The sequence below is a fragment of the Oncorhynchus mykiss genome, chromosome 16 (genome assembly GCF_057628025.1).
Source record: "Oncorhynchus mykiss isolate SJ-2025 chromosome 16, ASM5762802v1, whole genome shotgun sequence".
Classification (NCBI taxonomy): Eukaryota; Metazoa; Chordata; class Actinopteri; order Salmoniformes; family Salmonidae; genus Oncorhynchus; species Oncorhynchus mykiss.
This window is the reverse complement of record NC_143037.1, coordinates 56,572,947-56,589,500: the sequence shown is the minus strand read 5'-3', so window position 1 is coordinate 56,589,500 and position 16,554 is coordinate 56,572,947. Positions and strand designations below refer to the sequence as shown.

The window sequence follows — 16,554 nt, the reverse complement described above, 5'->3', positions numbered from 1 at the left end:
CCCAAACTTGGGGTTGACCCATGTGGTGTCCACTGAGAATCTGTACTAATCTTATCAAACGAGTTAGGAATAAATAAATATATATATATATATATATATATATATATATATATATATATATATATATATATATATATATATATATATATATATATATATATATAATGTTTCAATATGAATATCTCCACATACCCTGTAGGCCTACATTGAAATGCAATCGATACAGTTCTAAAATGTTTGTTTTTATCACTGATGCTATGTCAGTGTGAATCATGACTCATATTTACCCCCCTTTCAGGGGTATAACGTTACAATTGTATAGCTAATAGGTTATGTGTTTGTAGATCAACTGAGGTGAATGAACCTACAGCAGCCAAGGTGATAATGACTCAGGTCATTTTTGCTTTTTTTTGCTGTTCTCCAAATACCATTTCAAATTGTTTTATTGTATTGAAATGCCTTATGGACCTCATTAAAACTCAAACCCTGGTTACAGCCCTGCTCACTATTAATGGTCTTCATAAAAATGATCAATCATTTTCAGGCTTTTTTTAGTAGGAGATTTGATTGTTTTGTGAAAGAAAATTAGGGTTATCGAAACTAAAGACTGATTTTAAGAGAGAATTTTAATTTGATTACCTATTGGGGGCTCTTAGGTTATGTGTTGGCATAATGTGTCAGCCGCTTTACATAATATGGTATTGTGTGTGTATGTGTGTAGCCTTGGTGCCTTGTGCTCTAGGACTCATCCCAATGATCCAGTCTGCTAAAGTACCACTCGTCCTCTCCTCTCCTGCAGTGTGTGGACGGGAGCTCTGGGTCGGAATCCTCTCTGAAGAGGGTGGCGGTGGTGGAGGACTTCTTTGACATCATCTATGCCATGCACGTAGAGATCAGCACCGACCCCGGCAAAGCACCCAAACACGCCGGACAGAAGAAGACCTACAAAGCGGTGAAAATACACTCTTTATCTCTCTACCTCTCTCACACATTCCCCCTCTTTATCAAATCAAATTTTATTGGTCACGTACACATGGTTAGCAGATGTTATTGCGAGTGTAGCAAAATGCTAATGCTTCTAAACTCAGCAAAAAAATAAACGTCCTCTCACTGTCAGCTGTGTTTATTTTCAGCAAACTTAACATGTGTAAATATGCGTATGAACATAACAAGATTCAACAATTGAGACATAAACTGAAGTTCCACAGACATGTGACTAAGAGAAATTGAATAATGTGTCCCTGAACAATGTGTCCCTGGTGTGGCCACCAACTGCATTAAGTACTGTAGTGCATCTCCTCCTCATGCACTGCACCAGATTTGCCAGTTCTTGCTCTTCCACCAAGGCACCTGCAAGTTCCTGGACATTTCTGGGGGGAATGGCACAAGCCCTCACCCTCCGATCCAACAGGTCCCAGACCTGCTCAATGGGATTGAGATCCGGGCTCTTCGCTGGCCATGGCAGAACACTGACATTCCTGTCTAGCAGGAAATCACGCACAGAACGAGCAGTATGGCTGGTGGCATTGTCATGCTGGACGGTCATGTCAGGATGAGCCTGCAGGAAGGGTACCACGTTAGGGAGGAGGATGTCTTCCCTGTAATGCACAGCTTTGAGATTGCCTGCAATGACAACAAGCTCAGTCCAATGATGCCGTGACACACCGCCCCAGACCATGACGGACCCTCCACCTCCAAATCGATCCCGCTGCAGAGTACAGGCCTCGGTGTAACGCTCATTCCTTTGACGATAAACGCAAATCCGACCATCACCCCTGGTGAGACAAAACCACGACTTGTCAGTGAAGAGCAATTTTTGCCAGTCCTGTCTGGTCCAGCGACGGTGGGTTTGTGGCCATAGGCAACGTTGTTACCGGTGATGTCTGGTGAGGACCTGGCTTACAACAGGCCTACAAGCCCTCAGTCCAACCTCTCTCAGCCTATTGCAGACAGTCTGAGCACCGATGGAGGGATTGTGCGTTCCTGGTGTAACTCGGGCAGTTGTTGTTGCCATCCTGTACCTGTCCCGCAGGTGTGATGTTCGGATGTACCGATCCTGTGCAGGTGTTGTTATACGACGATCAGCTGTCCGACCTGTCTCCCTGTAGCACTGTCTTAGGAGTCTCACAGTACGGACATTGCAATTTATTGCCCTGGCCACATCTGCAGTCCTCATGCCTCCTTGCAGCATGTCTAAGACATGTTCACATAGATGAGCAGGGACCCTGGGCATCTTTATTCTGGTGTTTTTCAGAGTCAGTAGAAAGGCCTCTTTAGTGTCCTAGATTTTCATAACTGTGACCTTAATCGCCTACCTTCTGTAAGCTGTTAGTGTGTTAACGACCGTTCCACAGGTGCATGTTCATTAATTGTTTATGGTTCATTGAAAAAGCATGAGAAACAGTGTTTAAACCCTTTACAATGAAGTTTCTTTTTTTGCTGAGTTTAGATCTGACAGTGCAGCAGTATCTAACAGGTAACATCTAACAAATTTCACAACACAACCTAATAAACACAATCTAGTCAAGCCCACTGTATGTAATAACAGTTAAGGTTTTCTGAGCTAACAATGTAAGAAATAATACATAAAAAAACAAACACTGCACAGTTTCCTAAGGACTTGAAGCAAAGCTGCCATCTCTATCGGTGCCATTTTAAAAAAAAACTGTCTCTCACTCTCCTTTCACTTGATCTTTCTCTCTACCTGTATCTCAATACCTTTTACTTTATATTTCTCTCCATCTGTCTCATTCTTCCCTTTTACTCAATCTTTCTCTTCGATCACACGGTCACCCTGTGTGTCAACACCTTTATATCTATCTTAGCCTGCTGCCTCTCTCTCTCCCCTGGCTCTGTTTCTATTTGACACTCTCTTTTAATCGCCTGTCTTTATGATTATTTGGCAATATATGTTCTGTTCTCTGTTCCTCTTTCGATCTTTAGTATTCATTCCTGTTTCGTGACTTGTTTCTCTCTCTCTCTCGCCGTCCATCTGGTTTTTGGTGTTTAGACACAATCAATAGCACTAACACTCGCTTTCTCCGTATCCCATTAAAATGAATGGGATAGTTGAAATAGATTTGTATAATACTTCTGGACCACCCTCTGAATATTTTCTCGCAAGACAGCAGGCATCACCATTGACCCAGAACATTCATGTTGGCAAATATGTATTTTTCTCTTCAGTTCATTCACTGAACCCTCAATTCTCTATTTCAGATAAACTAACATATTCATTTCCAGTCAATAACATTACCGCAATCTCTGTGACACTTACCGCCACCATATCTTCGCCCCCCCCGTTTTTTATTGTTACCTCACTTCATTACAAGAAAATGCTGCAACTTCGCAAGATTTTTCCATTTTGTGTGTGTGAAAGAAAACGTTTCTCACTTTAGATTGAAGGGTCTGGCAAGGATATTAGATTCTAGTGCAAAGCTGACCTTGTGGTCATTGGAAGAAGGTATTTCTCTCTCCCTGACAACTATTCAGCAATTCTCTCTGTGAGCGTCTCCACAGTCGCTGAAGGCCAGATGTCTAGTTTATTTCGATTGAGGGCGATGACCGCAGTGCAAAGCACACACCTGGGCAACATTGTCCATCGTTCCTTCCTAGCTTGATTTCAAATGGGGAGATTTCACATGCCTGCCATTGGAAAATGCGGTTCCGCCCTGTACTAAAGTAAATGGGACAAAACCTTTCATTTTCCCAGTGTGTTGTATTGGGATACTTTGCCATCTCAATTGGTGATACTGCCCTCTTCTGGTTGAACATGGTAACTAAATCTTCACCCCAGTACTGTACAGAACATGTACTTTCCTTTTTAGGATTTATTTTCACTTTATTGGATAAGAATGAAATGATTAGAATATCAGTATAACATTAGTAGTGAGTATACAGAGCTGTAACTGTGTAATGAACAGAATAATTCCTCTTTTATTCACTACTTATTTACAGTATTTTTATCTCTGCCCACTGCCATGGCTTCCAGGGTACTTTGTCACACAGTGGGCCATGAAATGTTCATTACACACACACACACACACACACACACACACACACACACACAGACACACTCTGCAGGTCACATGACTGGATGTCCCTATCCTTCCGGAGCCAACAGAGATGGCCGCCTCGCTTCGCGTTACGAGTAAACTATGCATTATTTTGTTTTTTTTACGTGTTATTTCTTACATTGGTACCCCAGGTAATCTTAGGTTTTATTACATAGAGGAACTACTGGATATAAGAGCAACGTCAACTCACCATCATTACAACCAGGAATATGACTTTCCCGAAGCGGATCCTGTGTTTTGCCCAACACCCAGGACAATGGATCGGATCCCTGCCGGCGAACCAAAACAACGACGCTGTAAAAGGGGCAGACGAAACGGTCTTCTGGTCCGGCTCCGGAGACGGGCACATCGCACACCGCTCCCGAGCATACTACTCGCCAATGTCCAGTCTCTTGACAACAAGGTTGATGAAATCCGAGCAAGGGTAGCATTCCAGGGAGACATCAGAGACTGTAACGTTCTTTGCTTCATGGAAACATGGCTCACTCGAGACACGCTATCGGAGTCGGTACAGCCAGCTGGTTTCTTCACGCATCACGCCCACAGAAACAAGCATCTTTCTGGTAAGAAGAGGGGCGGGGGGGTATGCCTTATGGTTAACGAGACGTGGTGTGATCATAACAACATACTGGAACTCAAGTCCTTCTGTTCACCTGACTTAGAATTCCTCACAATCAAATGTTGACCGCATTATCTACCAAGAGAATTCTCTTGGTAATCCCAGCCGCATATATTCCCCCCCAAGCAGACACATCGATGGCCCTGAACGAACTTTATTTGACTCTACATAAACTGGAAACCACATATGGTTTCTGAGGCTGCATTCATTGTAGCTGAAGATTTTAACAAGGCTAATCTGAAAACAAGACTTCCTAAATTCTATCAGCATATCGATTGTGCTACCAGGGCTGGTAAAACCCTGGATCATTGTTATTCTAACTTCCGCGACGCATATAAGGCCCTCCCCCGCCCTCCTTTCGGAAAAGCTGACCACGACTCCATTTTGTTGCTTCCTGCCTATAGACAGAGACTAAAACAGGAAGCTCCCGCTCTCATGTCTGTTCAACGCTGGTCCGACCATTCCACGATTCCACGCTTGGATTCCACGATTCCACGCTTCAAGATTGCTTCGATCACATTGATTGGGATATGCTCCGCATTGCGTCAAACAACAACATTGATGAATACGCTGATTCGGTGAGCGAATTTATTAGCAAGTGCATCGGCGATGTCGTGCCCACAGCAACTATTAAAACATTCCCAAACCAGAAACCGTGGATTGATGGCAGCATTCGCGCAAAACTGAAAGCACGAACCACTGCTTTTAACTAGGGCAAGGTGACCGGAAACATGACCGAATACAAACAGTGTAGCTATTCCCTCCGCAAGACAATCAAACAAGCTAAGTGTCAGTATAGAGACAAAGTAGAATCTCAATTCAACAGCTCAGACACAAGAAGTATATGGCAGGGTCTACAGTCAATCACGGATTACAAAAAGAAAACCAGCCCCGTCGCGGACCAGGATGTCTTGCTCCCAGACAGACTAAACAACTTCTTTGCTCGCTTTGAGGACAATACAGTGCCCCTGACGCGGCCCGCTACCAAAACCTGCGGACTCTCCTTCACTGCAGCCGTTATTACTGCAGCCGACGTGAGTAAAATATTTAAACGTGTTAACCCTCGCAAGGCTGCAGGCCCAGACGGCATCCCCAGCCGCGTCCTCAGAGTATGCGCAGACCAGCTGGCTGGTGTGTTTACGGACATATTCAATCAATCCTTATCCCAGTCTGGTGTTCCCAGATGCTTCAAGAGGGACACCATTGTTCCTGTTCCCAAGAAAGCTAAGGTATCTGAGCTAAACAACTACCGCCCCGTAGCACTCACTTCCATCATCATGAAATACTTTGAGAGACTAGTCAAGGACCATATCACCTCCACCCTACCTGACACCCTAGACCCACTCCAATTTGCTTACCACACTGCCCTAACCCATCTGGACAAGAGGAACACCTATGTGAGAATGCTGTTCATCGACTACAGCTCAGCATTTAACACCATAGTACCCTCCAAACCCGTCATCAAGCTCAGGTCTCGACCCTGGGTCTCGACCCCGCCCTGTGCGGTACTGGACTTCCTGATGTGCCGCCCCCAGGTGATGAAGGTAGGTAACAACATCTCCACCCCGCTGATCCTCAACACTGGGGCCCCACAAGGGTGCGTTCTGAGCCCTCTCCTGTACTCCCTGTTCACCCACGACTGCGTGGCCATGCACGCCTCCAACTCAATCATCAAGTTTGTAGACGACACTACAGTGGTAGACTTGATTACCAACAACGACGAGACGGCCTTTGTCACCAAAAGCACTCACAAACTTTTACAGATGCACAATCGAGAGCATCCTGTCAGGCTGTATCACCTCCTGGTACGGCAACTGCTCTGCCCACAACTGTAAGGCTCTCCAGAGGGTAGTGAGCTCTGCACAACGCATCACCGGGGGCAAACTACCTGCCCTCCAGGACACCTACATCACCCGATGTTACAGGAAGGCCATAAAGATCATCAAGGACAACAACCACCCGAGCCACCCCGCTTTTGATCACCCCGCTTTCATCCAGAAGGCGAGGTCAGTACAGGTGCATCAAAGCAGCGACCGAGAGACTGAAAAACAGCTTCTATCTCAAGGCCATCAGACTGTTAAACATTGAGTGGCTGATGCCAACATACTCCAGCCCCTTTAATATTGGAAAAATGTATGTAAAAAATGTATCACTAGCCACTTTAAACAATGCCACTTAATATAATGTTTACATACATACCCTACTGTACTCGATACCATCTACTGCATCTTGCCTATGCCGTTCTGTACCATCACTCATTCCTATATCTTTATGTACATATTCTTCATCCCTTTACACTTGTGTGTATAAGGTAGTTGTTGTGAAATTGTTAGGTTAGATTAGTTGTTGGTTATTACTACATTGTCGGAACTAGAAGCACAAGCATTTCGCTACACTCGCATTAACATCTGCTATCCATGTGTATGTGACAAATAAAATGTGATTTCATTGGCAGTGCTGCTCAGCCAACATGCTGCTTACTTCTCCTCTCTGTCCCCCTCTGTGTCTCTTTATGCATCCCCAGAACAGATAGAAAGAGCTGCATTGGTGGCCTAGGGCAGACCCACCACCACAGGCCCTTTCCAGACCCACGGTCCTACTCTGTAGGCTACATGGCTCGCTTTCTGAGATTCTACTGGGACTGGGAGAACAATGGCGGTGGTAGCTAGCCTGTCGTCACACAAAGAGAGTCAACCCTTCTGGGGGGGAGTCGCTACCTCGCCCCCCAATTCCCTCCTATGACCCTACATATGAGGGCACAGAGGTCCGGACCCCTGTAATCTGTAATTTTTCTAATTAAAAACAAATATATATATAATATAAATCTATATGTTGAACACAATAAATATAATCAATTAAGGGTCAACATCGAAATATTTATCCCAGCATTTATCCAAGCTCAGAACGCTTATATTCTTGATCTGACTGCCTGCCTCTTTGCGAACGAGTGGAATCATGAACAGTGGTTGGTTCGTTATTTTCACCTGCATCACCACTCTATCAAATGGCTAACTCCCCCCTCTCGCGGCACAGGCCGAGGGCCTGAGATGTGAAACAAAGTACACCATCTCACACTCGGATCAAGTAGCCTAGGCAACTAGAGAGTCGGAGATGCTGACGACTGTGTTTGCAAGATTGCCATTTTTAATCCTTCCTGCGACTCCTGCCGTGTCTACAGACATCCCCCAAACAAACAAATAGTGACTCTTTGAGAATGAGTGCACCACAGGAGGCTGCTGAGGGGTGGACGGCTCATAATAATGGCCAGAACCGAGCAAATAGAATGGCATCATTCCACTAATTCCGCTCCAGTCATTACCACGAGCCCGTCCTCCCCAATTAAGGTGCCACCAACCTCCTGTGGAGTACACAACTGGTAAATAGTCACTTATAGATAAATGAGCTTCAACTTTCAGTGAGGTCCCTTTTCGGACCTTTCTAAAACTCAACCTCCTTCCTTCTAGATCCCCCCCTCACTCCCCTCCCCCCTCCCTCATTTTACATCCATCACCTCTCTGGCCAGGATGTTTGTTAGAGGGAAGGGGCTTTGAGGGAGAGGCGAGCGTGTGTATTTTCTCCTGCTCCCAACCCCAGCCTGCCACAGAGGGCGGAGTGATAGAGGGAGGCCAGTTTGAGAGAGAAGGGGAGTGGGGGAGGAAAGGATGACTGCAGGGACAGCGTGAAAAAAGGAAAGATCGGAAGGTGACAGCAAGGGCAGGAGACATATGAGAATACATTGAAAGTTATCCTAGAGATAATCTGGTGTCACCAGGCCACCTTGCAAAAATGATAAAGAGACTGTGCAAACTGTCACCAAAGGCTGTGACTGACATTTGTCTCCATTTTATTCATAGAGACTAGGGTTGCAAAGGGTCGGAAACTTTCCGGTAAATTTCTGAAATTTCTGGAATTTTGCTTAAATTCATCAAAAAAGTTAGCTTATAACAGGGAACCTTTTTTGTGGGATACACAAGGCAATTCTAGGTCTTGTGGCATATTTTGGTTAAACTATCCCCAATTAAATGGAATTGTAACCCTCTGCATGCACAGTGCATTCTTCCTTCACATGTACAGCTGATTCCCAAGATCTTGCACACTATTGAGATGCTATTGAGCCCACACTATTACACTGTCTGAGCCAAGGACTACATGCTTTCTGGTCAATTTTTATTACAATACTGGGTGAGGTTTATATATTTTATATGACATACATTATTTTTTGTTAACTAGTAAATAGTAGCCTGCAGCAAAGTGTGTTTAGATAATGTCTAACTTATTAACAATTTCTGCTAGTTAGTTTTTGCTAGCCGTTTGATAGAGTGGTGAATGTGCTGCTAAAAGCCAAGGAAATGGTTAGGTATGTGAAGGGTCATCAAGTTATAGCAGCAATCTACCTCACCAAGCAAAGTGAGAAGAATACGAGCATCACATTGAAGCTGCCCAGCAACACCCATTGTCATCAGATTTGACAGTCTCCTGGAAGGGAAGGAGTCTCTCCAAGAAATGGCCATATCACAGTCTGCCGATATGGACAGCCCCATCAAGAGGAGGATCCTCCTGGATGATGTATTTTGGGAGAGAGTGGTAAGCAGCCTGAAACTCCTGAAACCTATAGCAGTAGCCATTGCACGGATTGAGGGAGACAAGCCATCCTGTCTGATGTTTAGACTGCTTGCAGATGTAAGAGAAGAAATCCGTACCGCCGTGTCTCGCCACCTTGGCCTGGATGAGGGCAAGGTTCTTGGCAGTCTGGCGAAGTACACTTCCAAAGCAAAGGCTTTGGGATGGAGATGCAATATGGCAGTCGTGCCAACATAGCTCATCAGTTACCTGGTGGAAGGGACTTCTTGGATCTGAGCCACTTTCCCCTGTTGCCTCCATCATCCTCCAAATTCCACCAACATCAGCCTCCTCAGAGCGCAACTGGTTTGGTTTGGTTTGGTTTGGGAACACACACACCAAACACACAACAAGCTAACCAATACAAGGGTTGAAAAATGTGTGGCCATACAGGGAAATGTTAGGCTTTTTGAGCCTGACAACGAGCCATCCTCAACAAGGTTGGAATGTGACAGTGAAGATGAGGCCTCAGAGTCTGATGATCAATAGGTGGACATTGAGGAGGTCCAGGAAGAAGACATGGAAGCCTGAGAGGAAGACAACCAAAGCTTTAGTTTCTAGACTATCATTTTATAGATGTATGTTGAAAATGTTTTTGGGAGATGCGATGGATCATTGGGGATCATTCAATATTCACTTTCTTTTGTTGTTCAATGAAATCATCCCATGTGAAGAGTCAACTCATTGAATTAGTTCAATCCGTAACTAAATAGTTTTTAAAATTTCTATTGGAAGGATTTAATAATTTGCAATTATGTCTACTTACAAGGTAAAAGGTGTATGTTTCTGTCTCCATATGATATGGTAAATATATCCAGTGCAGAAAACATCTACATTTAAATTGTATTAATATTAATTTGCATATATTTCCGTTAATTCTCATATATTCCCATAATTTCCACGGAAAGTTTCCACCTCTGAATATTCCCCAAACTGTGCAATGCTAGACCAGACCACACCCCGCTCTCCTTGTTACACTCCCGGAGGTACACACGCACACACACGTACATACATACTTACATACATACATACACCCTTAAAACCCTACTGACACTCCCTGCCTCTACTCTTGGTGAAGTGGTGACATTTTGTTCGTTGGAGTTTTAACAGAAAGTCCAAATGGAGCCTGTAGAGACAGTAGTATCACCTCTTCAGTGTTCAATACTAGAAGCATGCATAGCAACATCTTTATCAGCCATGGCTTTGATAGTGATATAATTTTTTCTCTATTTTCCCCGCCTCTCACTCGCTGATGGGCAGATAGCGGAGACGTATGCCTTCCTGCCCAGGGAGGCAGTGACCCGTTACCTGATGAGCTGTGGTGAGTGTCAGAAGCGGATGCACATCAGCCCTGGCGGCGCAGAGTTCAAAGGTAAACAACCTCTCTGTTTCTCTCTGGACCACTGACTGTTCAGAGCTATTTGGAAAGCTTCCGCAGTAGGCCTACATTACTACTCACGTCTGTACTGTCTGTAAGACAGCCCATACAAATTGCAGACTCGCAGAGCATGGATGTAGATGGACAGGTATTTTAATATGAGTTGTAAAAAGAACGCTTTTGAGCGCTGCTTGCTTTGCCCCCTCCTCCACTCCCCCTCTTATCCTCGTCTTGCTGCCACCCTAAAGGCACACCCCCCCCCCCAGTTTTCCCAGTCCTCCCCAGTCCTATTAAACTGATAGTCATTGGAGTGTCCTGCCTCCTTCCTAACACACTGCAATTAGCCTAATTTGGGGCTTTTAACAAAGAAATAAAGAAAAAAATGAGAGAGAGAGAGAGAGGCACAGCAGCCAGAGAGAAAAACGGCTTCTTTCTTTGTATAGCATTTGTATTGTTGTGCTGGTTTCCCAGACTGAGAGAGTGCACAGTGTGTGGTATGGCATTGAACTGTGCTCAGCTCTACTGTGCTGCTGTGTTCTGTGCTAGCCTGGCCTGGGTTGGCTTGTGTCTTCCCCTGTGCCTGCTGGTTGGCTGTGTTAGCTTTGGCAAGTGACTGTGCCACTGGAGGACCGCTATGGTGGAAAGGGAAACGTGACTCAGACTGGCATTCCAGAGGAAGATTCCTGATATCCCACAACCCCATGCATTGTTCCCAAGGCCAAGGGCGAAAGACACACGGAGACAGACAAAAATGGGGTGGAAATGGTGAGGAGAGAAATAAATCGGAGAGACCAAAATGGAGTGCAATCTTCAATGGCTGTCCTGCTATTTATACATATTTTATTCTCTCTATATACAGGGTCCCATATTGACAGAGGGGCTGTCATGTACCTTCACATATGGAAGGCACTTCCATATTCCCACAAGAACAGAACATGGGTAGTATGTAAAGTAAACTATGCCAAATGAATAGTAATGCTCACCAAACCCTCCTCACCAAACTCTCCTCCATCCCATAAACACACAACACAGCAAGAGAAGTGCTCCCAGGCCCAATCTGTCTGTCAGAGTGTTGTGTCAACGCTGACCAGCTTAACACTGGGCGTCACTCATAAAGAGAGCAGCTAATTGGCTTCCTTCCCTATGGGGGTCCACCCCTTTCAACCCCTCCAACCCACCACCCCCCTCCTCTCCGCCTAAGCCACTCCCGCAAAAGTTCAGTGTTGAATTATTGAATGCAATTCATTACTGTATGCTGGGGCTCTTTTAAATTGACATCAGGCAGTCTTTTGAGTCACATCTTTCATCTTTAGTCTCTTCAACCTTCATCATAACGTATTGGTTATGCACTAGGAACAGGTATCGGGGAGGTGTAGGATAGGGCCCATATTCATAATGCCCTCAGAGAAGGACTGCTGCTCTATGATCAGTTTTTTGCCTTTTAGATTATGATGAATAAGATTACATGGACAGGAGGGGCTTGATCCTAGATCAGCACTAGATCTGAGATGCTTTATTAATAAGAGCCTTGGTCACTGGTCCTGTGCTGATTTTTCCTCCCTTCTCATTTTAAACTCCATTTCTCAGCTGTCAAGTCTAGTCTCTGTCATTTCATTTATCTGCTGACCTACTAAGGGACAATGTTCTGGAGTCCTGAAGGGGGGGAAATACAAGGCAGATAATCTATACCTCTGCAGTAAATAGACAGGAGCGCAATCGATTACTGATGGATAGAGTGTGTGTACACATAAGTGTAATGTCCCAGTAGGTGATAGGTTGTTTGATATGATCCTTGGAGAGGAGGACCCTGTACCCCCTGTACGTCATGTGATAGTACCCTCCAAGGTCAGGTCCCTGGGTCTGAACCCCGACCTGTGCCACTGGGTCCTGAACTTCCTGACGGGCCGCCCCCAGGTGGTGAAGGTAGAAAACAACACCTCCACTTTGCTGATCCTCTACACAGGGGTCCCACAAGGGTGCGAACTCAGACCCCTCCTGTACTCCATGTTCACCCATGACTGCATGGCCACGCATGCCTCCGACTCAATCATCAAGTTTGCAGATGACACAACATTAGTAGGCCTGATTACCAACAATGACGAGACAGCCTACAGGGAGTAGGTGAGGGCCCTGGAAGAGTGATGCCAGGAAAATAACCTCTCACTTAACATCAACAAAACAAAGGAGCTGCTCGTGGACTTCAGGAAACAACCGAGGGAGCACACCCCTATCCACATCGACGGGACCACAGTGGAGAAGGTGGAAAGCTTCAAGTTCCTCGGCGTACACATCACTGACGATCTGAAATGGTCCACCCACACAGACAGGAGGCTGAAGAAATGTGGCTTGGCCCCTAAAACCCTCACAAACTCTTACAGATGCACAATGCACAATTGACAGCATCCTGTTGGGCTGTATCACCACCTGGTATGGCAACTGCACCGCCCGCAAATGGAAGGGCTCTGCAAAGGGTGGTGTGGTCTGCTCAACGTATCACTGGGGTCAAACTATGTGCCCTCACCTACAGCACCCTAAGTCACAGGAAGGCCAAAAAGATAATCAAGGACATCAACCACCCGAGCCACGGCCTGTTCACCCCGCTATCATCTAGAAGGCAAGGTTAGTACAGGTGCATCAAGGCTGGGACAGAGAGACTGAAAAACAGCTTCTATCGCAAGGCCATCAGACTGTTTAAACGGCCATCACTAGCCGGCTTCCACCCGGTTACGTAACCCTGCACCTTAGAGGCTGCTGTCCTATATACATAGACATGGAATCACTGGCCACTTTAATAATGGAACACTAGTCACTTTAATAATGTTTAAATAATGTTTACATACTGCTTTACTCATCTCATACTGTATGTACAGTTGAAGTTGGAAGTTTACATACACTTAGGTTTGAGTCATTAAAACTCGTTTTTCAACAACACCATACATTTCTTGTAAACAAACTATAGTTTTGGCATGTCGGTTAGGACATCTACTTTGTGCAAGTAATTTTTCAAACAATTGTTTACAGAGATTATTTCAGTTATAATTCACTGTATCACAATTCCAGTGGGTCAGAAGTTTACATACACTAATTTGACTGTGCCTTTAAACAACTTGGCTTTAGAAGCTTCTGATAGGGTAATTGACATAATTTGAGTCAATTGGAGGTGTACCTGTGGATAAATGTCAAGGCCTACCTTCAAACTCAGTGCCTCTTTGCTTGACATCATGAGAAAAACAGAAGAAGTCAGCGAAGACCTCAGAATTTTTTTTTTTAGATTTCCACAAGTCTGGTTCATTGTTGGGAGCAATTTCCAAAAGCCTGAAGGTACCACGTTCATCTGTACAAACAATAGTACGCAAGTATAAACACCATGGGACCACACAGCTGTCATACCGCTCAGGAAGGAGATGTGTTCTGTCTCCTAGAGATGAATGTGCTTTGGTGCGAAAAGTGCAAATCAATCCCAGAACAACAGCAAAGGACCCTGTGAAGATGTTGGAGGAAACAGGTACAAAAGTATCTATATCCACAGTAAACCGGGTCCTATATCGACACAACCTGAAAGGCCACTCAGCAAGGAAGAAGCCACTGCACCAAAGCCGAAAACACTGGGACAAAGATTGTACTTTTTGGAGAAATGTCCTCTGGTCTGATAAAACAAAAATAGAACTGTTTGGCCATAATGACCATCATTATGTTTGGAGCAAAAAGGGGGAGGCTTGCAAGCCAAAGAACACCCTCCCAACCGTGAAACACGGGGGTGGCAGCATCATGTTGTGGGGGTGCTTTGCTGCAGGAGGGACTGGTGCACTTCACAAAATAGATAGAATCATGAGGTAGGAAATTATGTGGATATATTGAAGCAACATCTCAAGACATCAGTCAGGAAGTTAAAGCTTTGTCGCAAATGGGTCTTCCAAATGGACAATGACCCCAAGCATACTTCCAAACTTGTGGAAAATGGCATAAGGACAACAATGTCAAGGTATTGGAGTGGCCATCACAAAGCCCTGACTTCAACCTATAGAGAATGTGTGGGCAGAACTGAAAAAGTGTGTGTGAGCAAGGAGTCCTACAAACCTGACTCAGTTACACCAGCTCTGTCAGGAGGGATGGGCCATAATTCACCCAACTTATTGTGGGAAGCTTGTGGAAGGCTAACCAAAATGTTTGACCCAAGTTAAACAATTTAAAGGCAATGCTACCAAATACTAATTGAGTGTATGTAAATGTCTGACCCACTGGGAATGTGATGAAAGAAATAAGAGCTGAAATAAATCATTCTCTACTCTTATTATGACATTTCACATTCTTACCATAAAGTGGTGATCCTAACTGACCTAAGACAGGGAATTTTTACTGGGATTAAATGTCAGGAATTGTGAAAGTCTGAGTTAAGATGTATTTGGCTAAGGTGTATGTAAACTTCCAACTTCAACTGTATATACTGTATTCTATTCTACTGTGTTTTAATCAATGCCACTCCGACATTACTCACTCTAATATTTATACATTTCTTAAATCCATTCTTTTACTTTTAGATTTGTGTGAATTGTTACATACTACTGCACTGATGGAGCGCAAGCATTTCACTACACCCGCAATAACATCTGCTAATAAAATGTTATTTCAAATTTTGTTTTATTTGATGAGGATGACAGACTATTGCGTGCACTTGAAGTATAATGTCAATGCAATACAAGAGAGGATGTATACCAGTTCCGTTATAGAGAATTTGCAGTTATTTTGTTAAATGCTATATTATACAGTAAATTATAGTAGAGAAGTCTTTAAAAATTAACTGCTGGTATAAGTAAGTTCAAATGCACCAGCATCTTAATGTAGGATGTCCACTTAGTGGTTTAATGCAACCATTGCATATACTGTAAATGTCCATCATGGCCAATGGCAGAGAAATCATACTGCAGGGCTATTACTATTCATTAAAAAATCTGGTCTCTTTTTCATTATGGTTTAACACAGGGCAGGATAGTAGTGGATTTGTATTTATTATGGATCCCCATTAGCTGTTGCCAAGGCAGCAGCTACTCTTCCTGGGGTCCAAATGACATTACATATAAAACAAAAGATGAAACAGTACATCATATTACGCTGTTACACCCCTACATATCAACAATACCAAAGGTATAATATTATCATACAACATTACAATGTAGCATGTGTGTGCGTGTGTGCGTGCGTGTGTGTGTGTGTGTGTGTGTGTGTGTGTGTGTGTGTGTGTGTGTGTGTGTGTGTGTGCGTGTGTGTGTCTCTTCACAGTCCACGTTGTTCCATAAGGTGTAGTTTGATCTGTTTTTTAAATCTGATTTAACTGCTTCTATGAGTTATTTGATGTGGAATTGAGTTCCATATAGTCATGGCTCTGTGTGGTTCTGTGAATTTCCCGGCGTCTGTTCTGGACTTGGGGACTGTGAAGAGACCCATTGTGGCATGTCTTATGGGGTATGCATGGGTGTGTGTACTAGTTGTTTGAACATGTCAATACCACTCACAAAGACAAGTAGTGATGCAGTCAATCTCCTCTACTTTAAGCCAGGAGAGATTGACATGCGTGTCATTGATGTTAGCTCTCCGTGCTTCCAGCCCTGCTGCTCTGTTCTGGGCCAACTCATTTGCATATGTCCCTCTTTGTGGCACTTGACCATATGACTGAGCAGTAGTCCAGGTGTGACAAAACTAGGGCCTGTAGGACTTGTTTTGTGAATAGCAATGTCAAAAGAGTAGAGCAGTGGTTTATTATAGACAGACTTCTCCCCATGTTAGCTACTGTTGCATCAATATGTTTGACCATGACAGTTTACAATTCAGGGTTACACCAAGCAGTTTACTCTCCTCAACTTGCT

At 44.3% G+C, this 16,554-nt stretch overlaps 1 protein-coding gene across 2 annotated transcripts in view; it reads left to right on the top strand.

The window, feature by feature from the left end:
* LOC110491103 (nucleolar protein 4-like) overlaps positions 1-16,554 on the top strand; it is a 143,073-nt gene that overhangs the window by 41,604 nt on the left and 84,915 nt on the right. For both annotated transcript variants that reach the window (XM_036947269.2, XM_036947268.2), the window contains exons 2-3: positions 800-952; positions 10,576-10,687. In XM_036947269.2, coding sequence (XP_036803164.1) covers positions 800-952; positions 10,576-10,687 — 265 coding nt within the window. The remainder of the gene's footprint in view (positions 1-799; positions 953-10,575; positions 10,688-16,554) is intronic.